Consider the following 27,944-nt stretch of genomic DNA (forward strand, 5'->3'; position numbering starts at 1 on the left):
AATCGAATCGGCAGCGTATCAAAAACTATCAAAAGTACAAATGAGTGAAAATATTGATTATTTCAGAATCGGGCGGTACGATACCGTTGAAAGTACTGAAAACGAACTATACCAAAACCGAAAACATGAAAAAACAAGTATTGGTATCGGTACAAGTGGTGTTTAAAAATTATTTTGTTTTTAAAGTAATGTATACACAATTATTAAATAATTTATTCAGTTTTATAGTTAAAAAACTTAAAGTCACTTTAGATGAGCCATATACACCTAAGCCAAGATACTCCATAGTTGATTTCTCAACAACCAACACCAATCCATACAAGGTTTGGTCACACCCTCCCTAAAGAAATTACATCACTAAACATAACTTACAACACACACAAATTATGGAGTTCAACATCCATATCATTATATATATATACCGTTAGTGTAAGAACTATATATATGTCTTCAACTCTATCTCCGCCTTTTACCTACCCTCATCTACATTTTGATTTTTATTATATCGAACAAAGGCGCATATGGCTGAAGAAAAGTTAGTGAATGATGGTAGCATCAGAAGGTCGTGGGTGATGATCTTGGTGATATTGTTGAGGGTTCTAGCATTATTTGCCACAGCTGCCGCTACGATTGTTATGGCTCTTAACAAAGAGTCGCACACTTTTGGTGTTGCTACAGTCGGGAATGCTCCCGTTACGATCACCGTCACGGCCAAGTTCCAACATACTCCGGCAAATATGTAAGTTCTTCTTTCTCTTTTATGTATGTGTTCGTTCTTGTCCTTGTATACTTAAGAAGTAACCGTAAATTGTTATAGGACTAAAAAAGTAAAATGCCAAAAAAAAGCTGTATTTATGCAAAATGAGAAATATATAATGTCTACACATGGACAAGTACAACACTTAACATGGAGTAAAAAGATTTTGAGATGCTTATACAATATTGCAACAAGGCCATCAAGTTTAAAGCATGATATAATGAAGAAAGTTTGGCTCGGTCTCTTTGTCCTGGAGTTTGAAGAAAGTTTCACCCCACGGAGTACAAACGTTCGTGGGATACAACTTATATTTAGTGTTTGTCGATATTTATAATGATTTTTTTTTGTTGATGCAGAATGTTTGTAGTAGCTAACGGGATTGCGAGTCTTCATAATCTATTGATGTTATCACTCGTGTGCTTTGTTAACCAAAAATATGATTTTAAGGGCCTGCGATTTATAACAGTTGCTACATTAGACATGGTACGTGTATGCTACCCTTTGTGATAGCTTAATCCACTATAACATCAAAGTTAGATTATTAATTATTTATATATATGCGAGTATGAAGAGGTAGGTCCCAGCAGAGACCAGTTGGTCCCGCAAGACTCACCTTGAACAGGGTTGTCTGCGCAAAGGCCATCTGCTCCCGCAGGACCCACCATGCTCATAGAATCTTACGCGCAGTACGCAAGCTGTACACGCAGGGAAAGCCTCTCAATGGTGAAGTACCCCGCCTGTTCCCGCAGTTGCGGATACAAGCCATCAGGGAAGGCTACCCGCAGACAGCAAGGCTACACGTACAAGATTAGCTACTTCAGCAGTCACGTGAAGGCATGAGCAAGGCGGGAACAATCCCGCCCAAATGAGCCAGTCTGATTCTGAAAGATCTTTTGTACCATACCTACCAAGGTATGGATAGGACAGACGATCTGACCAGAACAGCCCATGAGCCAATCACAGGGTGACAGCTCACCGACAACAGTGCGAGGAGGAGCACCCTCTAGTACTGTTTGTCACTATTAGCCGCTGCCTACTCACCAACTCTCACTGTGGAGCAGGCGCAGCCTACAGTTGGTGGAATAGTATTACTGTTGGCCGTAACCTATTCACCAACCAGCATGGTCTGCGTACAATCCACAGTCAGTAGGACGTGCATGGTCTACAGTTGGTGGAATAGTGCAGCCGACTTTATTACTGTTGGCTGTAACCTACCCACTAACCAGTATGGCCTGTGCGTAATCCACTGTTGGTTGAACAGGAATACTATTCAGCCGGCTGTACCTTCTAGAAAACCTACCTTCGGCTATAAATACTCCAATATCTTGGAATGGTAAGATCATCTACTATCTCGTATAACTTACTTGATAACTGCTCTAATAGTATTCACATACTTTTATATTCAAAAGAGCAATATAGACTGATTCTCACGCCGGAGGGTGGTCACAAGGAGGAACCCCCCCTTCTCAGTGACGAGCTTACGGTGTCTGTTTTGCAGGTTCCCGGAAGTACAACCTACTCTGCTGGACCTAACCTTCGTGGGAAACATTACCTGGCCCCCAGATTACCTGTAATCTGCCCGGGGTTGATTAGTGTTTCTTCATTGGCGCCATCCGTGCATAAGGCTAGAACTACATCTTTCTCCAGTTTTTCAAAACTTCCAAGATGACTAGAGAAATTCCGGTAACCACAACCCCAGCCACTGGGGTAAACACCGGCAACACAATATTTACAAACACTACCCCAGCCACCCAAGCTGGGGCAAGTGAAATACATTTTACGAACACTACCCCAGTCACTCATGTAGGGGCAAGTGGAGTAAATATTCCACTGGGATTCACTGATGCCCAGCTGGAAAAACGACCTCGAGCCCCTCGCCAAACACTTGATCAAGTGAAGGCATGGGCCGAGGCACGTCAAAGAGAATTTCAGGCTGAGTTGGACGAACGCTTGCGTTCAGTCCAACAAGCTGAGGAATTCGGTAGTACTCGTCAGCACCTCAACATGAGTAGTGAGTACGAGTACTCAGACGGCGAGGGGGAAGACTCCGACACCGATGCGAACCCTCGCCATAGGGCGAAAGGGAAGCGTAAGGAAACGGATCCCCAGCCAAAAAGGAATTTTGGGGAAGCATTCCAACCAGTCACAGAAAAAAGCGAGCGTGACTTCTCCAAGGCCTTTAGACCTACTGCTACAAACGCAGGAAGGTCAAAATTTGCAAGGGACATTGCAGAAGCAATCGCCCCGAGGAGTGCCAAACAAATGTCCAACATTGGCACATACGATGGTCTATCCGACCCAGATGACCATCTGAACAGGTTCATTGCGGGGGCAACCGTCAGTAACTGGACGGAACCCACGTGGTGCTACATGTTCCAGATGACTCTGGTAGGAGCAGCCAGAGCATGGTTCGACCGTTTACCGGTCCACCACATTTATGACTGGGCAGACTTCCAGAACAAGTTCAGTCAACAGTTTAGTCAACAGAGGAAGCACACTGAGGAGCAGTGGACGATCCTCAACTGTGTCAGAGAAGAGGATGAATCCTTACTGGACTTCATCACCCGCTTCAACTCCAAGAAGGTGAGTCTGGGCAACATCAGTGAAGACCTCGTTCGCGCCGCTTTCATTCAGGGCGCTGAATACCCAGAACTCATCCGCACTCTGACGGGTAAAGACGGCATGCCATCCACGTGGGATGCCATAATGACGGCAGCCAAGCGCTTTGCCGAAACAGAGAAACAGCTGGGAAGAGATCTCCCCCACAATACAAACCTCTACACGCAGAGGACAAGGGAGAACAATGTGAGAACCGCCCGGCTAAACAAAAAGAGGCGGCAAGGTATTTGGCAGTCAAGGATAAACTTTGACACCCCCTCAAGCTCTCACCCTCTGGTTGGCGGAAGGGACAAAACGCACCCTTCGAACCGGAAAAACCGTTGGACGCCACTCACCAAGAGCGTCACGGAGATATTTGCCACGGAAAAACTGCCATGGCCAAAAGCCCCAGTGATCCGACAGAAACCCAATGCGGATCAAAGCAAGTCTTGTGACTTCCATGGGACAAAGGGCCATAGCACTGAGGAGTGCACATCCTTGAGGGACATCGTCGAGACATTCGTCAAGGATGGGAGGCTCGCACACCTCGTGGCATCTATCAAGAAGGGAGGAAGGAACGACAACAGGTACAGGGGTAACGGACGGAAGCCCGTCGACATTAGCATCAACATGGTCCATGGTAAGGTCAGAGGAAGAAAGAGACCAATGACCGAACCATGCGCATGGAAGGAAGCAGAAGTGCGCTTCCCGCGAGTGCCGGGAGGCCCAAACAAAGAAGGCCCCATTGTCATTAAAAGCCAGCTGGGGCACTACATCACCTCCCGCACCCTCGTTGACAATGGCGCATCGTCGACAGTGATGTACAGGCAGTTCTTCGACAAGCTCGATGATGAAGACAAAGAACGCCTGGAGACGGTCTATGCTTCAATGGAAGGGTTTGACGGCAGCATGAACACTCCCTTGGGCATCCTATCTTTCCCCGTCACTCTCACCGATGGGAATTATTCACGCACGGAGGATGTGGATTTTGTTGTGATGAAAAAACCACATCATACGTATGACATCCTATTCGGGAGAGACGGGATGGCAAGATTCAACGCTGTGGTATCCTCAGTCCACGGCATGATGGGATGGCCAACAACTGAAGGCGTAGCGATGATCACGGGCATTCCCCAGGTATGCATCGCATCTGTCTCCTCTAAACCCAAACCGAAGATGGCCAAACAAACCATCACTGAGCCTGAACAGTGGGCATTCAACGGGAAATATCCCGATCAGGCCGTTACCATTGGCCCGACAATTGTTGATCCAACACGCACCTTACTCAAGCGCTTACTGCAGCGAAACGCAGACATCTTCGCGTGGACACCAGCCGACATGACTGGTGTACCCCGGGGAAAGGCAGAGCATAAGCTCAAATGCGATCCGGCCGTAACGCCGATCGTACAAAAGCGCAGAGTAATGGGGCCCGAGCAAACCAACGCGTGCAGAACCCAAGTCAAGGAACTCCTTGATGCGGGCATCGTGCGCGTTAGCAAATATCAAACATGGGTTGCAAATCCCGTAATGGTACCGAAGAATAACAAACAATGGCGCATGTGCATAGATTTCAAAGATTTGAATAAAGCATGCCCCAAAGATTGTTATCCGTTGCCAGAAATTGATCTCAAGGTGGATTCGGTGGCACCATTTCGCCTTAAATGCTTCTTGGATGCGTATAAGGGGTACCATCAAATCCACATGGCTGTGGATGACCAGGACAAAACCGCCTTTCGGACGCCCGATGGCACATTTTGTTATAAAATGATGCCGTTCGGACTTAAGAACGCGGGGTCCACGTACCAACGACTAATGGACAAAGAGTTTCACGCCCAAATTGGGAGAAACTTGGAAGTCTATATGGATGATTTGGTCATCAAAAGCCCCGAGCCAGAGACGATGTTGAAAGACATTGAGGAAACTTTCAACACGCTCAGAAAGATAAACATGAAGCTCAACCCGAGCAAGTGTTCATTTGGGGTGGAAGAAGGGAAGTTCTTAGGGGTCATTATTACTAAAGATGGCTTCAGAGCGAACCCTGAAAAGGTCGAAGCCATTGTCAAAATGGAATCACCTACCACCATAAAACAGGCTCAAACACTTAATGGACGACTAGTCGCGCTTAACCGCTTTTTGGCAAACCATGCGGATAGGTCGTTCCCTTTTGTGTCAACACTAAGAAATTGTTTAAAGAAAACGCACTTCCGCTGGACACCAGAAGCGGAAGCAGCTTTCCAGGAGATTCGATCACGCCTGATCGAACTCCCAACACTCACAGCACCACAAGCGGGAGAGGAGTTAATCCTATACCTCTCCGCAACAGATAGAGCAACCGGGGCAGTCCTGCTTGTAGAACGAAAAGGCATCCAGATGCCAATCTATTATGTTAGCCGCGTGCTGGCAGACGCGGAAACCCGGTACTCTACCCTGGAAAAACTGGTCTTGGCACTTATACACGCTTCACGCAGGTTGAGACGATATTTCCAGGGTCACCCAATCACTATTCTCACCAACTTCAAACTCTCAAATGTTCTAGGCAAACCCGAGTTATCGGGACGCCTAGCCAAATGGGCAATTGAATTGGGAGAATATGCGATTCAATACAAGCCGAGACCAGCCATTAAAGGCCAGGTCCTGGCTGATTTTATTGCCGAAGTCCCCGCTGCGCGGGAGAAAGAGTGCCAGGAGGAGGTTCAACCCTCCCCAGCACACGAAATCGATGAGGTCTGGCGACTCTATACTGATGGAGCAGCTAGTAACGAGGGTTCAGGCGCAGGGTTAAAATTAACAAACCCAGCAGGCCAGGAATATACTTATGCTATTCGGCTGGATTTCCCAAGTACGAATAACGAAGCTGAATATGAAGCATTCCTGGCCGGATTGAGGATTGCGCGAAAGATGGGTGTCAAAAATTTGGAAGCCCACGTTGATTCCATGCTAGTGGCAAACCAAATAAACGGGACGTACACGGCTGTGAACCACACAATGGCCCTGTACCTTGCCCAAGCCAAAGCCATCATGCGCGATTTTAATGATTGTAAAGTGATACACGTCAAGCGCAGCGAAAACAAATCTGCGGATGCGTTAAGCAAGCTTGCATCACTGGCCTTCACCCACTTGGGAAAGGACATCCGCGTGGAACTCCTCGAAACACCATCAGTCCCGCACAAGGAAATTTGTGTCATCCAAACCGGTACAGAAACATGGATGACCCCAATAATAAAATACCTTGAAGCAGGAACGTTACCAGAGTCGAAGTCACAGGCAAGAAAACTACGCTGTAAAGCACTAAATTATCAGCTGATCAATGACACCCTTTACAGACGTAACTTTCTTGGCCCGTTGTTAAGATGCGTGGACAACCAAGATGCTGACTACCTCCTGAGGGAGGTTCACGAAGGCATCTGTGGAGTACACGCAGGCCCCCGCGCTGTGGTAGCCAAGCTAAACAACGCGGGATACTTCTGGCCGGGGATGCATATGGACGCGTTGGCATACATCAGAAAATGCAGATCTTGCCAGCTTTACGCACCCAACACGCATCGCCCGAAAAATGATCTTGTTCCTGTCACTTCCTCGTGGCCATTTCAGAAGTGGGCCATCGACGTGACAGGCCCATTTCCAACAGCAGCTGGGAATGTTCAGTTCCTAGTGGTAGCCATTGACTACTTCACCAAATGGATAGAAGCGAAACCTTTAGCCCAAACAACCGCAAAGCATATCAAAAAATTTATTTGGGAATTTATTATTTGTCGTTTTGGACTTCCACAGAATTTGGTAAGCGACAATGGCACCAACTTTGCTGACAAGAAGCTGCAGCAGTGGCTGAAAGAACTTCAAATCACCCACACCTTTACCTCAGTGGCACACCCGCAAGGTAACGGTGAGGTGGAAAGAGCAAATAAGAGCATCGTCGAAGGCATAAAGAAAAGACTCTTGGAACATAGATCCGGTTGGGTGGACGAACTTCCACACGTCCTTTGGGCAAACAGAACGCTGAAGAAGACCAGTACGGGAGAAACCCCGTTCAGTCTCACTTATGGCACTGAAGCCATGATCCCAGTCGAAATCGGTTTACCCTCACCAAGGGTCTTAATCCAACCAGAAGACAATGATGCGGAAAGACGGTTAGACCTTATGCTAGCCGAAGAGCGCAGAGACTTAGCCGCCGTGCGTGAAGAAAACTACAAACGACAAATGCAAAAATACTACAACACGCGGGTAAAACTCTGCAACTTCAAGGAAGGAGACTACATACTGCGTAACAACGAGGCTTCGAACCAACAACGCCCAGGAAAGTTGGCCCCGATTTGGGAGGGGCCATACATTATCAAAGAGGTTCTGGGAAAGGGCGCGTACCGGCTCGAAAGGCTCGATGGCACTCCCATCCCTAGAACATGGAATGGAGCTCAACTACGCAAATGTTATATGTAGATCAATTCCAACTTGTAAAGAAAAGGCCTAGAGCCACTTCTAATGGAAATGATTCTCCTTTCATGATGTATTGATAGCTTGTAACCTATGAACTTCCCTTACAGGAAGAAGTAGTTGCGTGTGGAAGGCGGCAATACCCGCATAAACACAACGCCAAAATGTTAAAAAAGTTCTAAGGAAAACCTACACGCAGGTCAGATGTAGGTAAAGTTTAGCCATCCTTGTAAGTGCAAGTGACGGTCTTACCCGCACAATCACATTCAAGGAAGCCAAACTTAACTTACCATCTACCACGTTAAAAGGTTAACTTATGAACACTTAAAAAAGGATAAGAAAAACCTACACGCAGGTCAGATATAGGTCTAAAGTTAAAGCCATCCTTCTAAGTGCAAGTGACGGTTACACCCGCACAATCACGAAAGAGGGAGCAAAAACTTTAGTCCATTATCAACCACGTTCAAAGGTTTAACTTAATGCCTTAGAAATTTTGAAAAACCTACACGCAGGTTAGATAGAGGGTAAAGGTTAGCCATCCTACCAAGTGCAAGTGACGGTTTTACCCGCACAATCACGAAGGAGGAGGCGAAACTTTAGCCCATCATCAACCACGTTCAAAGGTTCTTATTCTAAACACTTGGGAAATTGCTAATTTAAACTAAGTATGCAAGTCATAAGTTTATAAAGCAAAGAACCCAAGGAAGGAAATAACAATCTTATACGCAAAGAGATTAATATTTCACAATCATTTACAAGAATGGCTGGGTAACTACCCGCCTAAAAGAAATCTATACAAAGCTAAGTCTATCCTACCAGCGGGAAGGGATCTTCAGGATCAGGCTTCAGGGCCACCTCCGCTTGGGCCAGCACCATCAGAGCGCGGCTGCCCAAGGAAAGCCTTAAGGATGTTTAGCCCATCATCAGCAGCAGCAGCTTCATTCACCTTCTCCACCACTGGATGCGGGAAGGCAGCGTACTGGTTCACAGCTTGGTCATAAGCAGCTTCAGTGTTAACATTGAATAAAGGGAAGTTGGAGGGCGGAAAGCCTCTCTCAGCAAACCCTAGACCAAGCAGGAAGCCAGTCTTCTGCCCATCCTCATGAGAAGCGTTGAGGGCTGCGCTCATCGCATCGTCATAAGAGGTCTCTGAAAGGACCTGACGCACAACCTACAAAAGAATAAAGTTAGAACATTTTCTAATTACGAGCAGAAAGCGTAAAGAAAAAGAGGATACCTGAGGCAACGCTTCTCGAAGCAACCATTGGAGGGTAGCTTGACTTTCTTTACAAGCACGTTCGGCTCCGCTTTTATCAAGGTTGGCAAGTTGAACTTCCTTGGCGGCAGCTTCTTCGACGCTTTTGAGTTTCCTTTCAGTACGGTCAAGCACCCCCCTCTGGTCAAGGATCTCCTGCAGCTTCTTGGCATCTTCCATTGCCAAGGCGTCATGAGCATGCTGAAGAGCCTTTAATTTGCATTTAAGCTGCTCATTCTCTTCGCGAAGTGGCTCAGCAACAGCTTCAGCCTTGGCAGCCCTCTCAGTTGAGTTTCGCGCAGTCTCCTTGGCCAGCCGAAGCTGTTCATTCACAGCTTGGGCAGCCTTGGAGCGGGCCTCGAGTCGCGCCTGGACTTCAACCTCAAGGGCCTTGAATGCCTTCTCCTTCTCGGCTGCGGCAGCGGCCAACTGCCGGTTCTCCTCCCGAAGAGCCCGCGCTTCAGATATATCTTTGGCGCGAGCTGCTTTTAACTTGTCGTTTTCACGACAAAGCAGCTCGACGCGGGGCTGCGTTCGGGCCTGGAGAACCCGAAGCTCATTGGTTAGCCTACCCTCTTGGTAGCTAGCCATGGCTTCCCCCAACGCACCATGAGGAGCAGCGTGGCGAGCCCAGTCCACGCACTCCACAGGGGTGCGAAGGGTTGTTCCTCGGCGTATGTTCCATCTTGGAACATACACTTCATTGGAATCCGACACTGCAAAAGAAACAAAGGCAGTTAGGAAAAGATGATAAAAATATGTAAAGGAAAAAGAACCCTACGTACCTGTAGGGTCAATAACAGGCCGATAGCCGCCAAACCCATCACCTGAACCTAAAGGAAATCCATCCAACAGGTCAGGCAGACGGGAAGGTGGCATAGATCGGCGGGAAGCCTGGCGCATACCTGAAGGTCCGGCCGTCGGTGCCGGTGGCGCAGGTATAGTGGCAGCCGCTGTGGTAGCCATGGTTGGCGCCACCTCCTCAGCAACAGTAACCGCCGGCTCCGTGAAAGATGCTGTAAAAATTGCACTCACGGCCGGCGGAGACACCTTCTCAGCTGGAACAGCCTCAGGAAGGCTGGAACCAGCGGAAGCAGGCGTAGACGCCTGGGTCGATGCCTCGGGAAGGCTGACCGAGCCTACCGTCATTGGCGGGGGAATACTTGCTCCAACTCCACCCTGGAATGCGTCAACATCCACACCTACATAAGCAAAAGTGTTAGAAAAATTTATTTTAAACAACAAATCTAGACAAGAATTATGGGGGCACTTACGGGGTTTCTTGAGCTTGAACGCACGGACGAGCGGGGGCGAACCCGATGGAGCCGGCCTCTTGACACCGGTAACCGTCGTTGCCGCTGTCTCCTCGGAGGTGACACCTGCAGCCTCCGGAGCCGTGGTCTCTTCACCACCGGGCTTCCCCGCCACCTCTGCATTATCTGACTCCGAGTCAGATAGGACTACCGGGTCGGCCGTAGAGGCCACCTTCTCCTTGCCCTTCGCGACGGCAGCCTTTCTCTTCCGCACCAGTGGAGGACCTTCTGCGGATTCCTCAGAAGAAGAAATGTCATGAACTCCAGCAGCAGGCACAGCTTTGAGAGGTTCAGGGTAGAAGATAGGCTTACCTGGCCGTCGGTGGCTCAGGATCTCTTGGCCTGGCGGGTAAACCTCCACGAACCGACCCGCAGTCTGCTCGAGGATGGGCAACTCGTTCTCGTCCAGAGCACGAGTACCCATCCGCGCAGGACCATCTTCCTCCCGCGGATTCAGGAGCGACTGAAGATCGTTACCCTCTGAAATCAACAAGAAAGTTAGAAAAAATCGTAGTCAGCAAAAAAGAAACAAGACATACCATAAGGGGTAGAGTTCGAACCATATTCAAGGACGATCGGAACCTTATCCGCATTCGCCGCCTTCCACACCCGGCTCATCCCCAGCATCACCATCGCCGACTCCGGAAAACGGAAAACCGGGGACTGGACCCGGGATATCTTCGAAAACCATTCCGCCTCCTCGTAGTTAAGGGCGGGAAGGTTCGGAAGCGCCTGGCCATTCTTAAACTTCATGGCGATGGGGACGGCGCGAGCGGATATGAAGAAGAACTCTCTTCTCCATGAGCGAAGACTCCGCTCGGTGGTACAAATCTTTAAACCCTTTATACGGGTTGTAAGAGTGTACCACCCCTGGATGCACCTCCAAGTGTAGAAGGTCATCAGACGGTCAACAAAGGGCTCAAGGCCCAGTATCCGGCACACCCACTCAAAGTGCCGGACCTTGGCAATGGCCATGGGGTGCACCTCTGTCAGGTGCACACCGTGCCTCTCCAGGACACGGTACACAAACTTTGTCAACGGAAACCTAAGGTTTCCGTAGACAAAGAATGCAGCATAAACCCCGATCTTGCCACTAGGGGCATCGTACACAGTATGGTGGGGTTCAGGAAACTCAGGCTCGAGAGACTCGAGCATGAACTTCCTGACGATATACTGGTACAGATCGACAGGAAGAGAACACTGGCACTCGCCAGCAGTCTTCTGATCATCAGTATCATGAGAAGACATGGTGGAAAGAAGAAAGTGATTTCGGGAAAATGCTTGCCTGAAAAGGGGAGTATTTGCCGGAAATCACTAAGAAGAAGAAGAAAGGTGAAAGTGTGAATTACAGATAACTCTCTCCCCCTTTATATAGTAATCGCAATCAATGCGGTGAATTTAATGCGGAGGAGAGAGAAATCAAAGGTGCAATGAAACTATGACACGTGGCAAAAAGCAGGCTGGCAACAGCTGTTGAAAGGACGTGTGCCAGTAATTTCGCGGCCACGCGCCTGAAAAATCACGCCCACGCGCCTGAAAAAACGACTGGAATGACCATGTTCTGTCACGTCACCATAACTTCCTGCACGTCCTGACACAGTCAGAAGAAACTGTCGCACGACGTTTCAGAAGTTTGGACTGTTCTTATCTTTTCACCAACTCTTCGAATTTCAAAATTCAAAATTCGAAAATATTAAAAAGTAAGCGGGAAAATATCCCTTACCCCTTGGCAAACAAGTAACCGTAAGACGGCTGCGGGTACAGTGTTAAGGCAAAACCCTTCACATACCTAGCACCCGCAGGGAATTGAAGCCAAGAAAACCTTGGTAAACAAGTAACCGTAAGACGGCTGCGGGTACAGTGTTAAGGCAGAACCCTTCACATACCTAGCACCCGCAGGGAATTGAAGCCAAGTACCCCGGCAACCAAGTAACTATAAGACAGGTGCGGGTACAGTGTAAAGGCAAAACCCTTCACATACCTAGCACCCGCAGGGAATTGACGCCAGGAATACCTTGGAAGTAAAGTAACCGTAAGACGAGCGCAGGTACAGTGTTAAGGCAAAACCCTTCACATACCTAGCGCTCCGCTGGGAATTGAAACCAAGAAGGATCTTCTGGGCAATGCTTGCGGAAACGGAAGTAACATCCCCGCATAGCGGGAACGTCGAGAACTACGTTGTTTGAAGCTCTAAGATGGAATTGGTGGTCTTAACATAATTGATCACTATGTTCAAAACTACCAAAACCTCATGGAAAATACATACAACTGGGACTCAACGCTCCTGACTTGCGAGGAGGTTACAGACCTACCCGCATCATACCCAGAGACCAAGCAGGAAACTCGGGCATTTCTGCAAGTGACAAGGACTTCCCATGGAAAACCTTACAAAACCCTTTTCAAAACCCTTTGCTTAAGTCCAAAAGTTCACCTCACTTTATTAAACACGCATGAGAAGAACATTGGACTGGGGGGACTTGAAGAGGTAGGTCCCAGCAGAGACCAGTTGGTCCCGCAAGACTCACCTTGAACAGGGTTGTCTGCGCAAAGGCCATCTGCTCCCGCAGGACCCACCATGCTCATAGAATCTTACGCGCAGTACGCAAGCTGTACACGCAGGGAAAGCCTCTCAATGGTGAAGTACCCCGCCTGTTCCCGCAGTTGCGGATACAAGCCATCAGGGAAGGCTACCCGCAGACAGCAAGGCTACACGTACAAGATTAGCTACTTCAGCAGTCACGTGAAGGCATGAGCAAGGCGGGAACAATCCCGCCCAAATGAGCCAGTCTGATTCTGAAAGATCTTTTGTACCATACCTACCAAGGTATGGATAGGACAGACGATCTGACCAGAACAGCCCATGAGCCAATCACAGGGTGACAGCTCACCGACAACAGTGCGAGGAGGAGCACCCTCTAGTACTGTTTGTCACTATTAGCCGCTGCCTACTCACCAACTCTCACTGTGGAGCAGGCGCAGCCTACAGTTGGTGGAATAGTATTACTGTTGGCCGTAACCTATTCACCAACCAGCATGGTCTGCGTACAATCCACAGTCAGTAGGACGTGCATGGTCTACAGTTGGTGGAATAGTGCAGCCGACTTTATTACTGTTGGCTGTAACCTACCCACTAACCAGTATGGCCTGTGCGTAATCCACTGTTGGTTGAACAGGAATACTATTCAGCCGGCTGTACCTTCTAGAAAACCTACCTTCGGCTATAAATACTCCAATATCTTGGAATGGTAAGATCATCTACTATCTCGTATAACTTACTTGATAACTGCTCTAATAGTATTCACATACTTTTATATTCAAAAGAGCAATATAGACTGATTCTCACGCCGGAGGGTGGTCACAAGGAGGAACCCCCCCTTCTCAGTGACGAGCTTACGGTGTCTGTTTTGCAGGTTCCCGGAAGTACAACCTACTCTGCTGGACCTAACCTTCGTGGGAAACATTACCTGGCCCCCAGATTACCTGTAATCTGCCCGGGGTTGATTAGTGTTTCTTCAGAGTATTTTGTTTAAACTAATAAAAGTTTAAACGTCTTTTAGGTAACAATTGCAGTATTATCCGGTGCAGCAACTGCTGTTGCTTTCATGGGGGAACTAGCTAGACATGGAAACTCCCACGCGCGTTGGAACAAAATTTGCGACAACTTTGATAGATTTTGTGACCAAGCATCAGGCGCGATGCTTGCTTCGTACATTGGAATCTTGTTTTTTATGCTCGTTAACTTGGTTAATACCTTTGAACATGGAAGATTCAACCCCTCCAAGAACCATAATTTATCTGCATGATTGTTGTGTGTGTGTGTGTTTTTTATGTATCAGTGTGATGTACTAATTGCATGATTATTGTAATGTTCAATCCCATCACTACAAGTCATGCTTTTTATTATGCACAATTTGTTCACAAAATTTATTTAGTGTTTTTAGACATCTTGTACACTTACGTGCTCGAGATTTCTCATTTAGATTTGAGTTTGTTCATATCCATGTTATAGTCTAATTTGTTTCAAGTTATGCATTTGTGACGGTTAATTGCTATAAACATGATCAGGCACAAATTTTGTGACAAAAATGACCTGTCTTGTGATGTATATTGTGTTTGAAATAGATTCTTTTTTGGATAACAAAATAGAAATTGGATAGGATAGATGGATCTACCTTTCTCTTTATTGATACGACTCAAAAAGGATTTTTTCTAGTAAAGTAGCGTAGCAAAGAAGTCTCAAATCCTTTATTTGGTCAGAAAAGACTACACTGCTTTGGGCCCAGAAAGCAAAAAGGATGAGCTCAGCTGCTTCAGACTTCTTCGACGGTGAGTGAGGCACAAACATAGATTGTGACAAAAACACAATCTCGACCACAAGGCAATCGCTAATTTTGTAATAATTATTATGACATTTCGGTCGCAATACTAATTGTAAAACTGTCTATGGACATTTCGGTCTTAACTCAATCACTAAATTTTACGATGAATATTCCTGCTTTTAGTGACTCATATATAGCAGTTGATTTGCGATGGAATTTATCGTGTAACTTTGATTAAACAACAAATTTGTGACTGGGTGGTGAATCTATAATTTATTAAGAGCATGTTTGGGATTAAGTTTGAAAAATGCTTATTGGCTTTTTCAAAAAGCCAGGATTTGAGGCTTTTGAAAGACTGATTTTTAACCATTTAAAAAGCTAAAATAAAAAAGAATTTTGTGATAGTCAAACACATTTTAATTTATTAGCCTTTTAAAAACACGCTCTAACCAATAAATAAATAAATAAATAAATAAAATGATATAGTATAAATATATCCAAACAAAATGTGAGGGATTGAGTGGTGATGACAAGTGATTGGTGCACATTAGACTGAGCAGGATAACATTATTAACATTTAACATCACTGCTGATCGTACACCTCACCCGGTGCAGGATAACATCACCACCATTGTTATTGTTACTCTGTCTGCAACTCATTAACAATGGCGTCTCGAGTTCTCTCCTCCGGCATTCCTCGCCTCACCAAACCTGCCGGCAGGATCACCACGTTCGCCCCGGCCACCTTCAACACTAACGGCGGCAATCTCGTTTGGGGACGACAGCTTCGCCCTAGCTTACTAAACCTCGATCACTCGTCTCCAGTGCCGTTGGTTTCCAAGGCGGCAAAGCGTGATGCTATCAAGCCGTGTTCTGCAACTGCTAGCGATTCCGCCGGGTGAGAACCGTTGACTGTATTTGAATTTTAATTTGACTTTTGTTGACTCACTGAGTTTTTTATTGGTAGTGATGCTGCTCCGGTTGGCTTCTTCGCCAAGTTTCCATGGCTGGTTACCGGATTCTTCTTCTTCATGTGGTATGCTACAACCATATTAATAGTTTTCAGTGAATATTTTATAAAGGTGTTATTAAATGGATGTTTGGGGTGGCAGGTGGGAAGAACTGGGACCTCCTATTAATATATCTTAATTAAATACTTTTGCTGATTATTATTATTATTATTATTATTATTATTATTATTATTATTATTAATTGACAATATTAAGTTAAGGTTGCAAGCAATGTTAGTCAAATACAGGATGAACACTTTATCTAACTCTAATGTCACATTATTATTATTATTATTATTATTATTATTATTATTATTATTATTATTATTATTGTATAATTTTTTTAAATTAAAAAATTGAATACTGTTGGTGCATTGTGTTGTGAAGGTACTTTTTGAATGTCATCTTCAACATACTCAACAAGAAGATCTATAACTACTTCCCTTATCCCTAGTAAGTTATTGTTTGTTCTAATTTCTAATTTCATATGTAGTGTTATTTGGCCATGTGGTATACGATTTGTTAAGTGCATTGTTGTCTACATATGCAGTTTCGTGTCGGTTATTCATTTGGCAGTTGGAGTGGTTTATTGTCTTGGTAGCTGGACTGTTGGTCTACCTAAGCGCGCTGTAAGTTTCAATTTGACCCTCTATAGAAAGGTAGTTAAGTAACTAACTTGTTGTGGTTTATCTTGTGTAGCCCATTGACTCAAACCTTCTCAAGCTTCTTATTCCTGTGGCCTTTTGTCATGCTTTGGGACATGTCACCAGTAACATATCATTTGCAGCTGTTGCTGTTTCATTCACCCACACGATCAAAGGTAATCTAACTGTATTTACATTTGTAAACAATGTGTTACCTTTTTTTATGACGATCGACTTCTCGTTATTTCTTGTAAACAGCCCTTGAGCCATTCTTCAATGCTGCTGCTTCTCAGTTTATTCTTGGACAGTCGATTCCCATAACTTTATGGCTGTCTTTGGCTCCCGTTGTTATTGGTATGATCTTTTTCTTCCAAAACAGGTTGTGTTTCAACTTTCAAGTGATTGTTTCTACTATTAGAAGCTGAAATCAAGTCTGAATGTGCAGGTGTGTCAATGGCTTCCTTGACTGAGCTGTCATTCAACTGGCTAGGGTTTATCAGTGCCATGATTTCCAATATCTCATTCACTTACAGAAGTATTTACTCCAAGAAAGCAATGGTTGTCAACTGCCCATTTTCATTTTTAGTTATTATTATTTACGATCAAACAAATGAGTATTCTGAAAGAATGGTTTATAACAATTGTGTTTGTGCCCGCAGACTGATATGGATAGTACTAACTTGTATGCCTACATTTCCATCATTGCTCTCTTGTTCTGTATCCCACCGGCTGTAGTTGTGAGTGGAATACTATTTTTTTTATCGTACGACTATATATATTATTTTGTAACATCAAAAATACTTATCTTCATCTTTAAACAGTTGGAAGGACCTCAACTTCTAAAGCATGGATTCAGTGATGCAATTGCTAAAGTTGGCCTGACTAAATTCTTAACTGATCTGTTTTGGGTGGGAATGTTCTATCACCTGTACAACCAGGTATTGCAATTTACACATCACAAGCTACTTTGTTTTTCTGTTTTATGTTATATATATTATGAAAACTTTATATTTGGTTTTGGCTTGGTAGCTTGCAACCAACACACTTGAAAGGGTGGCACCTCTTACGCACGCAGTGGGCAATGTGTTGAAACGAGTGTTTGTGATTGGTTTCTCAATCGTCGTGTTTGGTAATCTTTCTTTTGTGGCTTTCACTGATTACGTGTTAAAACAAGTGCTTGTCCAACGTTACATAAATATCATATGATTTGTGCAGGTAACAAGATTTCAACACAAACAGCCATTGGTACATCCATTGCCATTGCTGGAGTTGCAATCTACTCCCTCATCAAGGCCAAGATTGAAGAAGAGAAACGGGTCAGTTAAAATTTAATCTAAATTTAATCCATCACGTATGTATGCATGTTCACAAGTTTCTTAAACGTTGTTTATGTGCAGGGTTTGAAATCGGCATGAGGGCATGCAGAAGGGAAGGAATGCGTTTATATTACTCAGTGTTATTGTTTCAACACGTAGCTGATTTGCTACAATTGTGAAGATGTTCTTTCTTTCGTTTTTTTGGTCTATGAGAGTAAACATATCTGATTCTCGTTTAGACTATAATAATAATGTATTATTCTATCCCTCTTTATTATCAATATATCATTTCTAACTCTCCTGGAGTTTCTGTTTTCCTTTTAACTCCAAAGTGTATAGAAGGCATTCACTCATTGTCACTATCAACCACATTATGCATGCAAGTGTCCCCACGTTACTATCTTTTTATGTGACTTACCCTTTAATCCATGTTACTTTAAAAGGGGTGACTAAATGCATCTGGTGTATGTCTTTAGAAGGTTGGATCCCGTTGTATGAATAGAGGTATAACCTGTAGATTTTAAAAATGAAATGGTTGATTAAATAGAGGAGGCACAGCTTGTAAATATTTACCTTTTGATGTGACTAATTAATTTGAACCATCTTTTCTTGAAATGCACGCACATTTGGTTATATCAAAAGCTATGGCAACTACTCTCAGTTGAGGTTATCACTGTTGAGTTGACTAAGTGATCTGAAAGGATAATATAACAGATCGCTTACGAAAGACTTTGTTTAATATTGCAGATCACTTTCTCGCTTATGAACTTCTACCAACATTCCAACAATTCTCATCTCCACTGCTCACCACCGTTGGACTCACCTCTCTCTTCAATCAGCAAAACATGGGCGGTGTGATGGTGATAGGTGGTGATGATGCTAGTGGTAACGAGATCTAGAATGGACGATATTACAGAGAATAGGAGTTTGTTTAAAGTAAATTAATATTTAAATTAATTACACAAACTGTCTCTGAAAATGTAAATTGACAAATTTGCACTCATGTGAGATGCATATGACTAAACATAATGCAATTATTTCCTTGATTAAAGGACGATTTTTGAAATATGGTATAAGCTTCAAGAACACAAAGCATTGGCGGACCTAGAATTTTTTGACAATGGGGTCCCATTTATTCGGTTTTCAAAATTTTCGAATCAGTCATTGTTCGGGCGAAGAACAATGATAAAACACAGAACTATAGTGTCATTCAAAATGAGAAAGTAAACAGAACCCATGATTTGCTCATATGACATACCGCTCCCACTGTTCGTACTCAAGGTAGTAATTCCATAAAACCTTGTCAGCCCATGAGCAAACTGGTGATAGTGTGATTTTACTTGGTCCGCTGTACGGCTTGACTTATCAATTTCATGACAGAAATAACCGTGAACGCGAGCCCAGAAATCACGTCCCTTTTGGTTTTTCTCCGACAATTACATCATCAGAAGTGTGAATGTAGCCTTGAAGTAAAATGTTTTCTTCCCGATGAGTTCAACTTTGAACGGCAAGTGTTGGCCTAGAAGATGACCCTTCCACTTTTTCCCTTTTTTTCTTTGAATATGACGCGGGTGCACATGGTTCTTGGGTCGACGCCCCAGGTGATTGTTTGTCTAGAGACGGTGGATACGACTTGTATTGAGGCGGATAAGAAAATTGTTGAGGATGATAAGCCATTTGTTGAGGAGGAAGATTCATGTATTGTGGAGGATAACCACCTTGAAGTGGTACCAGGTTTGGGTTGTTTGATTGGGCAAATGTTGATTGTTGGTGCTGAGAAAACCCGAGTGCTGGGACATTGGATGACTCGCTCGGGTTTGGGTTATAGCCACTTAGCAAGTTTGAAAATGGGAATTGGTTTTCCATACTTGATTAGTAGTGTGGGGGTGGTAAGAATCATATGAAGGTTGAAAGAGATGAGGAGTTGAAAGTGTTAGTGTAGTTGAATGAGATAAAGTAGGGGAATTTAAAGTGGTAACCAATGGTTATATTTGTTACTAACGGGCATATTTGTTACCAACGGTCTTATTTGTAACCAACGGTCATATTTTTTTTCCAACGGTCATTTTTGTAATCAGTGGTCATATTTTTTTTCCCAACAGTCATTTTTGTAACCAACGGTCATATTTGTAACCAACGGCCATATTTTTTTTTTCCCGGCGGTCATTTTTGTTACCAACGGTCATATTCCCCCCCCCCCCCCCCCGAATGGTCTAATATTAAGTTATGTTTTATGTTGTGTAATTAGAAAATTAAAACATTATTTGGATAAAACTAAAAGATTACATGAATAAAACTAAAACATTACATAGATATCTAAAAAGAAAATCTACCCCTAACTATGGTAACTGCATATTAACCCATATATGTTGTGTACTAAATCATGTCGGAGGATATGGTAGACATCCTTATTACGCAAATGTTTGTACCTCTCTATACGTTGTGCAAAAGCTTTAGACCGTCCAGGTATTGGCAGCTGCACATCCACTTATACCTCATCGGTCCAGTCGGTTACAAATTCCCCCTCATCCTATACAATCATGCTGTGCAATCTAATGCATGCATACATAATATCAGAAATTGTTTTTATGCTTCAAATCCTTGCAGGGCCTTTTATAATATGCCATCGACCTTGGAGGACCCCAAACGCCTTCTCCACATCCTTCTTGCTGACTCGTGACGTTTTTTTGAAAGCTTTCACTTCGTCAGTGTGTGGATACTTGAAGCTTTTCACAAGTGTCGACCATTCCGGATAGATTCCATCTGCAACATAATATCCTTGATTGTATTGTCTACCGTTTACAGTGAAATGACATGGTGGTGCATAACCCTCAACCACGTCGATGAACAGTGGTGACGGGTTTAAACCGTTGATGTCATTATTCGATCCGGCAATGCCAAAATACTCATGCCAAATCCAAAGATCGTGTGATGCAACTGCCTCGAGCATTATGGTTGGATATTCGTGATCACCTCGCGTATATTGCCCATGCCACGCTGCAGAACAATTTTTTCCATGCCTAATGCATACAATCAATACTTCCCAACATGCAAGGAAACCCGTGGATGGTTGAATGACTCTCCAATATCCGTTGGATGTCATTCTCGTTAGGTCTTCTAAGATATTCTTTGTGATAAAGTGCGATGACACCCTACAGAATTTTTTAAGAGACTCCATGGCCGCACTCTCGCCAATGCATACATATTCATCAACTTCATCAGCTCCTACGCCGTATGCCAACTGACGTATGGCCACTGTACATTTTTGGTAGGGAAAAAGACCCCGTTTTCCGGTGGCATCCGTTATTTGTGTAAAGTATTCATAATTGGCCTCCAAATCATTTACGATTCTAACAAAAAGTGGACGCCACATTCGGAACTGACGCTTAAAGGTCATAGCATCGCACATCGGCTGCTTAGCAAAGTGGTCTTTCCAGAGTTGTTCGAACCCTTTCTCACGACCCCTATCCACATTTGCACGTCTCCCTGATCTACTTCTGGAGCTTGAGGCTGCGTTTTCCCGACGTGCACGTCTTTGTTTCATCATCTTGAGCAATTTTTCAACTTCATTGGACATAAATTGTTGGAATTGGTGGACGGCTATTTGAACGACCTGATTTTGGCTTACTTCATCGTTATCACTCGTGTAGTTGGTTTCCTCATCGCTCGCACTCATGGGTTGTGTTACTTCGTCGTTGGAACTCATTTTTTTTAGATATATTGGGGGTGGGAGTATTTGAGAAATTTTGGTGTGAAGAGTGTTGTATTGAGTAGAGAAATGTGTTATTTATAGCGTGATAGGGTTAAATAATTTATTTATTTCATGTAAACATAATTCTTATATTATTATTATTATTATAAAAGAGTTCTTAGTTTTTTTTACATTTTAAATTTTCAATTTTAAATAAAAAAGTAAATTGAAGGTGTGACCATCAACCTTTTTAACATTTAATATCTTTATTTAATTCATGTGGACCTGGCTTTATATGTTTGATTGTATTTTATTTACTGGTGGACCCATTTCAAACTCCATCTCCTCCGTTTGTATTCTCCGACAAATGCCCCTCCCTCCGTTTTCCTCCACCGGTAAAAACAACTGCTGCTCCGTTTGCTCCGGTCCACGTCAACACAAACCTTTCATTTTGCTCCCGATGGAGATGCTCTTACATAGGGGACCAAAACATGAAAAACTAATAGAAATTTTAATTCATTTTTATTCATATGCCCGGAAAACATAAACGCAAACTATATATATAGTTTTACATACAAGACCAAAAATGAAAAAATAACTCCACCATAGAGAAATTATTAATAATAATACATAAACTAAATAATAAAAGAACACATGAAACCCACGTTGCCATTATATCTTTGGAGTATATACCCTAACTATATAACTAATATTGACTAGGATATAAAAAACAAATTGGAAAAACAACAAAAACAAAGCGTGGTAAGGCTTAAACCTACAGCTGCTACCTCTCAAAGGTAAAACAAGTGAGTTCCCGCTAAACCAGTTCAGTTTTAATAGTATGGGTTCCAAACATTAATCTATAGGGACCTGACAAAATTTAATATACCGCCTCTAAGAAAAATTTTTAAAAAACATTGGAGTCCCAAGAACCCGATCGAACCTATGTGGGTCCGCCTTTGGGAAAGTGTAATTTACTCGAGGGATTTAAATTAGTCACATCAACGATAATTTTTAAGTGAATGCACCCTTATCCTACTAAATTAAGTAGGAAAATTGGTTTTTATTGGTCCCAACTATTCCATTTTGGTCGACGCTAGTCCCAACTATCATTTTGGCTGGCAACGGTCCCAACTTTCACATACATTTCTTCCACCAGTCCGCGACTAACGGAGTACTAACTCCGTTATGTCATCGCTGACGTGTCCATCCTACTTGTCAAAAACATATGACATGGCAGCCTACGTGGATATTAGTTTTTACTTAACAATTTTGCATTCATAATCAAAATCCCCAATTCTCTCCTCCACCAACTCCGGTGACAGTTCTTTTCCGCCAACCAGAGCAAGAGATCGCTAGCCATCCTCCAAGATTTGAACTCTTCACCACCAACGCGTCAAACCCCCCCCCCCCCCCCCAATTTATCATATATGAATCGGGTTTCTGAATCGGAACACAGGGGTGGGTCGCCGGAAAAACGAGACGAGGCGATTAGATACGAACTGAGATGAATAACGAATATGGGGGAGCCGGCTCGAGCAGATTCAAAACTCCGCAAGCATGATGGTTGTGATGCACAAAGATGATGGTGGCCGGCCGCCCGGTCGGAGATGGAGGCTGACGAATAGGTGCATGTTGCAGAAGCAAAACAGAAGTGTGAATCATAATGAGATCGTAGTAGACTAGTAGTGGTATGAGATTGATGATGGACACGGTGGCCGGAAATGGTGATTGTGACGGTGGCCGATGCGGCGTTGGGCGGTGGTAGCGGGAGTGGCGGTGGGACGGTGGTGTGGGGAGGTGGGTTTGAGTTTGATGACGGCAATGATGGGAGGTCGGAGTCCGGTAAGGGTTAGGGTTTTGACTGATGGTTAACTTGAGATTGAGAATAAATGGTCGTTCAATTTCATATCCACGGTGGCTGCCACGTAACATTTTTTTGACAACTCAGATGGACACATCAACAAAAACGTAACGGAGTTAGTACTCCGTCAGTCGCGGACTGGTGGAAGAAACGAATGTTAAAGTTGGGACTGTTGCCAACCAAAATGAAAGTTGAGACCAGCGTCGACAAAAATGAAATAGTTGGGACCAATAAAAACCAATTTTCCAATTAGGTATTTCATCTCTCCACTTAGTTGACAGAACGTATGTTCAGCATGCATACAAAGGGTAAGTCACATGGAACAAACTCAATAAAGGGTAAGCCAAATCAAAAGATAGTAATGCGGGGACACTTGCATGCATAATGTGATTTACAGACTATAAGTGAATGCCTTTCATATACTTTGGGATATCACAAGCCCATACTGGACTTGGAGGGATTTATATAGTTTACAACAAAGGAGAACATTAACTCCAGGGGAGTTAGAAATATAATATTGTAGTAAAGAGATAGAATAATACATTATTATAGTCTAAACGAGAATCAAATGTGCTTACTCTCATAGACCCAAAAAACCAGAGATGAATATCTTCACAATTGTAGCATATCCGCTACGTGCTTACCCTTATGCGGATTTTTTCAGACCCTGCACATAAACAGCATTTAAGAAACAAATGAACATACATACAAAAATGAAGAACCATAGGTTAGATTTCATCCGACCCGTTTCTCTTCTTCTATCTTGGCTTTGATGAGGGAGTAGATTGCAACTCCAGCAATCGCAATGGATGTACCAATGGCTGTTTGTGTTGAGATCTTGTTACCTGCACAAATCATATAATATTATAATTTATCGCGTTGGCCAAACACTTGTTTTAAGACTAAAATCAATGAAAACTCCAAAAGGAAGATTACCGAACACAATGATTGAGAAACCAATCACAAACACTCGTTTCAACACGTTGCCCACTGTGTGCGTAAGAGGTGCCACCCTTTCAAGTGTGTTGGTTGCAAGCTGACAAGCCAAAAAGAGAAAGAAGTTTTCATACCATATATCACAAAACAGAATAATATATGAGTTTATGATGTGTAATACCTGATTGTAGAGGTGATAGAACATTCCGACCCAAAACAGATCAGATAAGAACTTAGTCAAACCAACTTTAGCAATTGCATCACTGAATCCATGCTTTAGAAGTTGAGGTCCCTCCAACTGTTGATAGATGAAGACCGGTATATATTTCACTTCATAAAATAATATTTATAGTCATGCAATAAAAGGATGGTATTCTACTCACAATTACAGCAGGCGGGATACAGAATATAAGAGCAATGATGGAAATGTAGGCATACAAGTTAGTACTATCCATATCAGTCAGCAAACACAAACACAATTGTCAAACATTTCTCATACGCTGGATTGTAAATTAAAATGAAGAATAATGGAAAATGTCAGTTGATAACCATTGCTTTCTTGGAGTAAATACTCCTGTAGGTGAAGGAGATGTTGGAGATCATGGCACTGGTAAACCCTAGCCAATTGAAAGAGAGCTCAGTCAAGGAGGCCATTGACACACCTGCACATTCAGACTTCATTTCAGCTTTCTAATAGTACAAATTATCACTTGAAACATACCGCTTTTGGATGAAAAAGAGCATACCAATAACAACAGGAGCTAAAGACAGCCATAAAGTTATGGGTATTGACTGTCCAAGAATAAATTGAGAAGCGGCAGCATTAAAGAACGGTTCAAGGGCTGTTTACAAGAAATAACAAGGAGTCGTTAGTTTAGAAACTAGGTAACAAATTGTTTGAAAATGCACATGTAGTTAAAATACCTTTGATTGTGTGAGTGAATGAGACAGCAACAGCTGCAAATGATATATTACTGGTCACATGGCCCACAGCATGACAAAAGGCCACAGGAATAAGAAGCTTCAAAAGGTTTGAGTCAATTGGCTGCACAAGATAAACCACATGAAGTTAGCTACTTAACTACCATTGATGAAAAGTTACTTAACCTCTTTCTCTCTAACAGGCCAAGTTGAGACTTACAGCACGTTTGGGAAGACCAACAGTCCAGCTACCAAGACAATAAACCACTCCAACTGCCAAATGAATGGCCGACACGAAACTGCATATGCACACAACAATGCCCTTGATAAGTTGTTTATCACATGGCCAACTAACACTAAATATGGAAATATAACAAATAATAACTTACTAGGGATAAGGGAAGTAATTGTAGATCTTCTTGTTGAGTATGTTGAAGATAACATTCAGAAAGTACCTTCATAACACACAACATCTATACTCATGAGTACCATCTATGATCTCATATCTTGATGCATTAACAATATTGTAAGTTAATTTTAGAGCTATTTACAATGATGCATTAAGCACAAGTTGTTAATCATCTAATCCTGTAGGTTAGCAGCGTATTGACGGAATGATGGGTCCATGAGTTTTCCAACAACAGATTCTCGTGATTTAAATAATAATCGCCTTGAATCTCGAATATTATCTTGGATTGAGTAAAGTACTTATTTTGGAAGGTGTGAGGTCATCATCCAAACCGTTGACTTATATCATTAACTAATTAACATATAATAATACTTCCAACTCTAGCTCTTCCCACTTTCCAATTAATAACCTATAAAACTAGTTCTAAGGTGAAAAAAAAAGTGTTTTTGATGTTGTAAATTAAGGGGAAAGTTAACATACAAATTAAATTAACGTGAGAATAAAGTGGCAAGATTATATTTACAAGTGTTGTGATTACACCACACTTTATGTTGCATGTTATTTTAATTTTATATTTGATCCAAACTCGTAACTTGGCGAAGAATCCAACCGGAGCAGCATCACTACCAAATCAACCAACCAAAAGTCAGTCAACAAAAGTCAAATTAAAATTCAAATAAAGTCAACGGTTCTCACCCGGCGGAATCGTTAGCAGTAGCAGAGCACGGCTTGATAGCATCACGCTTTGCCGCCTTGGAAACCAACGGCACCGGAGAGGAGTGATCGAGGTTTAGTAAGCTAGGGCGAAGCTGCCGTCCCCAAATTAGATTGCCTCCGGTGGTATTGATCGTCGCCGGAGATGCGACGGCGACGGTGGTGATCCTGGCCGCCGGTCTGGTGAGGCGATGGATGCCGGAGATGGTGGTGGCACCGGAGGACAGAATTCGAGACTCCATTGATTTGATTGATTGAGGTTTGAGAGAAAACTGTTGCTGGAGTAACAATGGTGGTGGACTGTGAGCACGGGATGTTATCCTGCACCGGCTGACGTGTATGAATTGGTATGGAGTGTTATCCTGCTCCGGATGACGTGTACACCTTAGTTGGCCTGGTTTTAGCCTCTCACTTGGATAATACTTTTTGGTTTTTGTTTCTTATGATGATAAAATGAATAATATTAATAATAGTCTTTGTGAAAACGATTTACTGACAATTATTTGACTATTATATCTATTTAAATAACATATTCTATCCCCGAAAAATCAAATATGAATATATGATTTATCCGCTTGTGGTCTAGGAAGACTTTGGCTTTTCAGTTAAAACTTAAGTTTGATTCTTAGTTGTGTTAATTTGTGTGAATATGACAATAAATAATTTGAGTTAGGTCTTGCGAGGTTGTAAGTTCTGGTTCCGAGCCCGTCCGGGTTTTCGTCCCACCGTGTGTTACGCTAGAGAGTTATGCTCTTGTGGCAGCACAACGACTGTCAAGTGGAAGCCGGCGGTATGGTTTTCGGGGGATCGCCAAAGCCAAACTCTGAAGCCAGCGTTGGACCGAATAAGACAACATGGTCTGACCAGAATGGAACAACGAGACTCTATAAATTTGAAGAGTACGGTAACCTAAATATAAGAAAGTCGTAGTTTTAAAAAATATATATATATAGTAATCTATGATTTAATGTTATTTTCTAACTTGAAAGTCATAATACTTTATGCAATAGCTTTTACAAGTGTTACTTTATTTTTCACCAGACTTTAATTAAACTATTATTTTACAATAGTCTAATGGTTTAACTCAAATATATAAAACAAACTATGTGTGATTAGTTAGAAAAAGCTTAGATCCCACTACTCCTCTCATGCTCGTTAAAGCGTTGGTGGATGGGGCCGTTTTCATGCACTCTACACAACTTAAGATTATCTTAAATTATAATGTGACGCGCACATAAAATATATGTAGTCGATATGGCAATTGTATAAGAAATCCATATATTAGGGCAACATTATATCATTGCCTTAGATTAAGATTGAGATAAACTCACATCATATTTTCAATAGACATTTATAACATTATTATTTAGAGTTCTTTTAATTTGAACTCTTCCAAACAATGTCCACGTGATTTCTATAAGACGTGTAGATCTATTTTATTGATAGTTATTCTAAGTGTGTAAGACCTTTAGGCCATTAATAAGAGAACACATTTTGAACCATGATTTCCCGTTTTCTAAATTTGGAATTTTGTTCTAAATGAATATATGTTATTCAGCAAACAAGATTAGGTATTTGCTTTGATTGGTGATTGGATACTCACGTGTCTCTTGTTGAGTTTCCTTTCAATAATAGTTAGCACTCGACATGAGAGGGATGCCTTATAAAATAATGTTGTAGGGACAAGATTTTAGGACCCCATATGTTGGCTTTAAAATGTTGAGAGAGAAGTTCACAAGCCAAAAATAGTTTAAAAGATCACCGATAAA

The 27,944-nt window shown here is 42.9% G+C and overlaps 4 protein-coding genes across 4 annotated transcripts; 2 read left to right on the forward strand and 2 right to left on the reverse strand.

The window, feature by feature from the left end:
* The first annotated feature begins 521 nt into the window (after positions 1-521).
* Positions 522-14,159, forward strand: LOC143625130 (CASP-like protein 1B1). Its single transcript, XM_077095572.1, has 3 exons — positions 522-739; positions 1,114-1,240; positions 13,909-14,159. The coding sequence occupies exons 1-3, from the start codon at positions 522-524 to the stop codon at positions 14,152-14,154; spliced, it is 591 nt and encodes a 196-aa protein (XP_076951687.1). The 3' UTR covers positions 14,155-14,159.
* Positions 14,160-15,239: 1,080 nt separating this feature from the next.
* LOC143625186 (triose phosphate/phosphate translocator, chloroplastic) lies at positions 15,240-17,890 on the forward strand. Its single transcript, XM_077095614.1, has 12 exons — positions 15,240-15,568; positions 15,638-15,706; positions 16,068-16,133; positions 16,231-16,309; positions 16,380-16,500; positions 16,583-16,678; positions 16,770-16,882; positions 16,984-17,061; positions 17,146-17,262; positions 17,354-17,453; positions 17,540-17,640; positions 17,722-17,890. The coding sequence occupies exons 1-12, from the start codon at positions 15,336-15,338 to the stop codon at positions 17,737-17,739; spliced, it is 1,191 nt and encodes a 396-aa protein (XP_076951729.1). The 5' UTR covers positions 15,240-15,335; the 3' UTR covers positions 17,740-17,890.
* A 2,343-nt stretch (positions 17,891-20,233) lies between these two features.
* LOC143625039 (uncharacterized) lies at positions 20,234-21,346 on the reverse strand. Its single transcript, XM_077095503.1, has one exon. It carries the CDS (start codon positions 21,344-21,346, stop codon positions 20,234-20,236), a length of 1,113 nt encoding a protein of 370 aa, XP_076951618.1.
* Positions 21,347-23,596: 2,250 nt separating this feature from the next.
* Positions 23,597-26,428, reverse strand: LOC143625041 (triose phosphate/phosphate translocator, chloroplastic-like). Its single transcript, XM_077095504.1, has 12 exons — positions 26,158-26,428; positions 26,055-26,084; positions 25,442-25,507; positions 25,273-25,351; positions 25,056-25,176; positions 24,878-24,973; positions 24,683-24,793; positions 24,515-24,594; positions 24,313-24,429; positions 24,132-24,231; positions 23,940-24,040; positions 23,597-23,862 (listed from the first exon to the last, which is right to left on the reverse strand). The coding sequence occupies exons 1-12, from the start codon at positions 26,415-26,417 to the stop codon at positions 23,842-23,844; spliced, it is 1,182 nt and encodes a 393-aa protein (XP_076951619.1). The 5' UTR covers positions 26,418-26,428; the 3' UTR covers positions 23,597-23,841.
* Between the last annotated feature and the right edge of the window lie 1,516 nt (positions 26,429-27,944).

Source organism: Bidens hawaiensis, unplaced genomic scaffold, assembly GCF_021521415.1.
Source record: "Bidens hawaiensis isolate Kalapana, Puna unplaced genomic scaffold, B.hawaiensis_p1.1 tig00004020_1, whole genome shotgun sequence".
Classification (NCBI taxonomy): Eukaryota; Viridiplantae; Streptophyta; class Magnoliopsida; order Asterales; family Asteraceae; genus Bidens; species Bidens hawaiensis.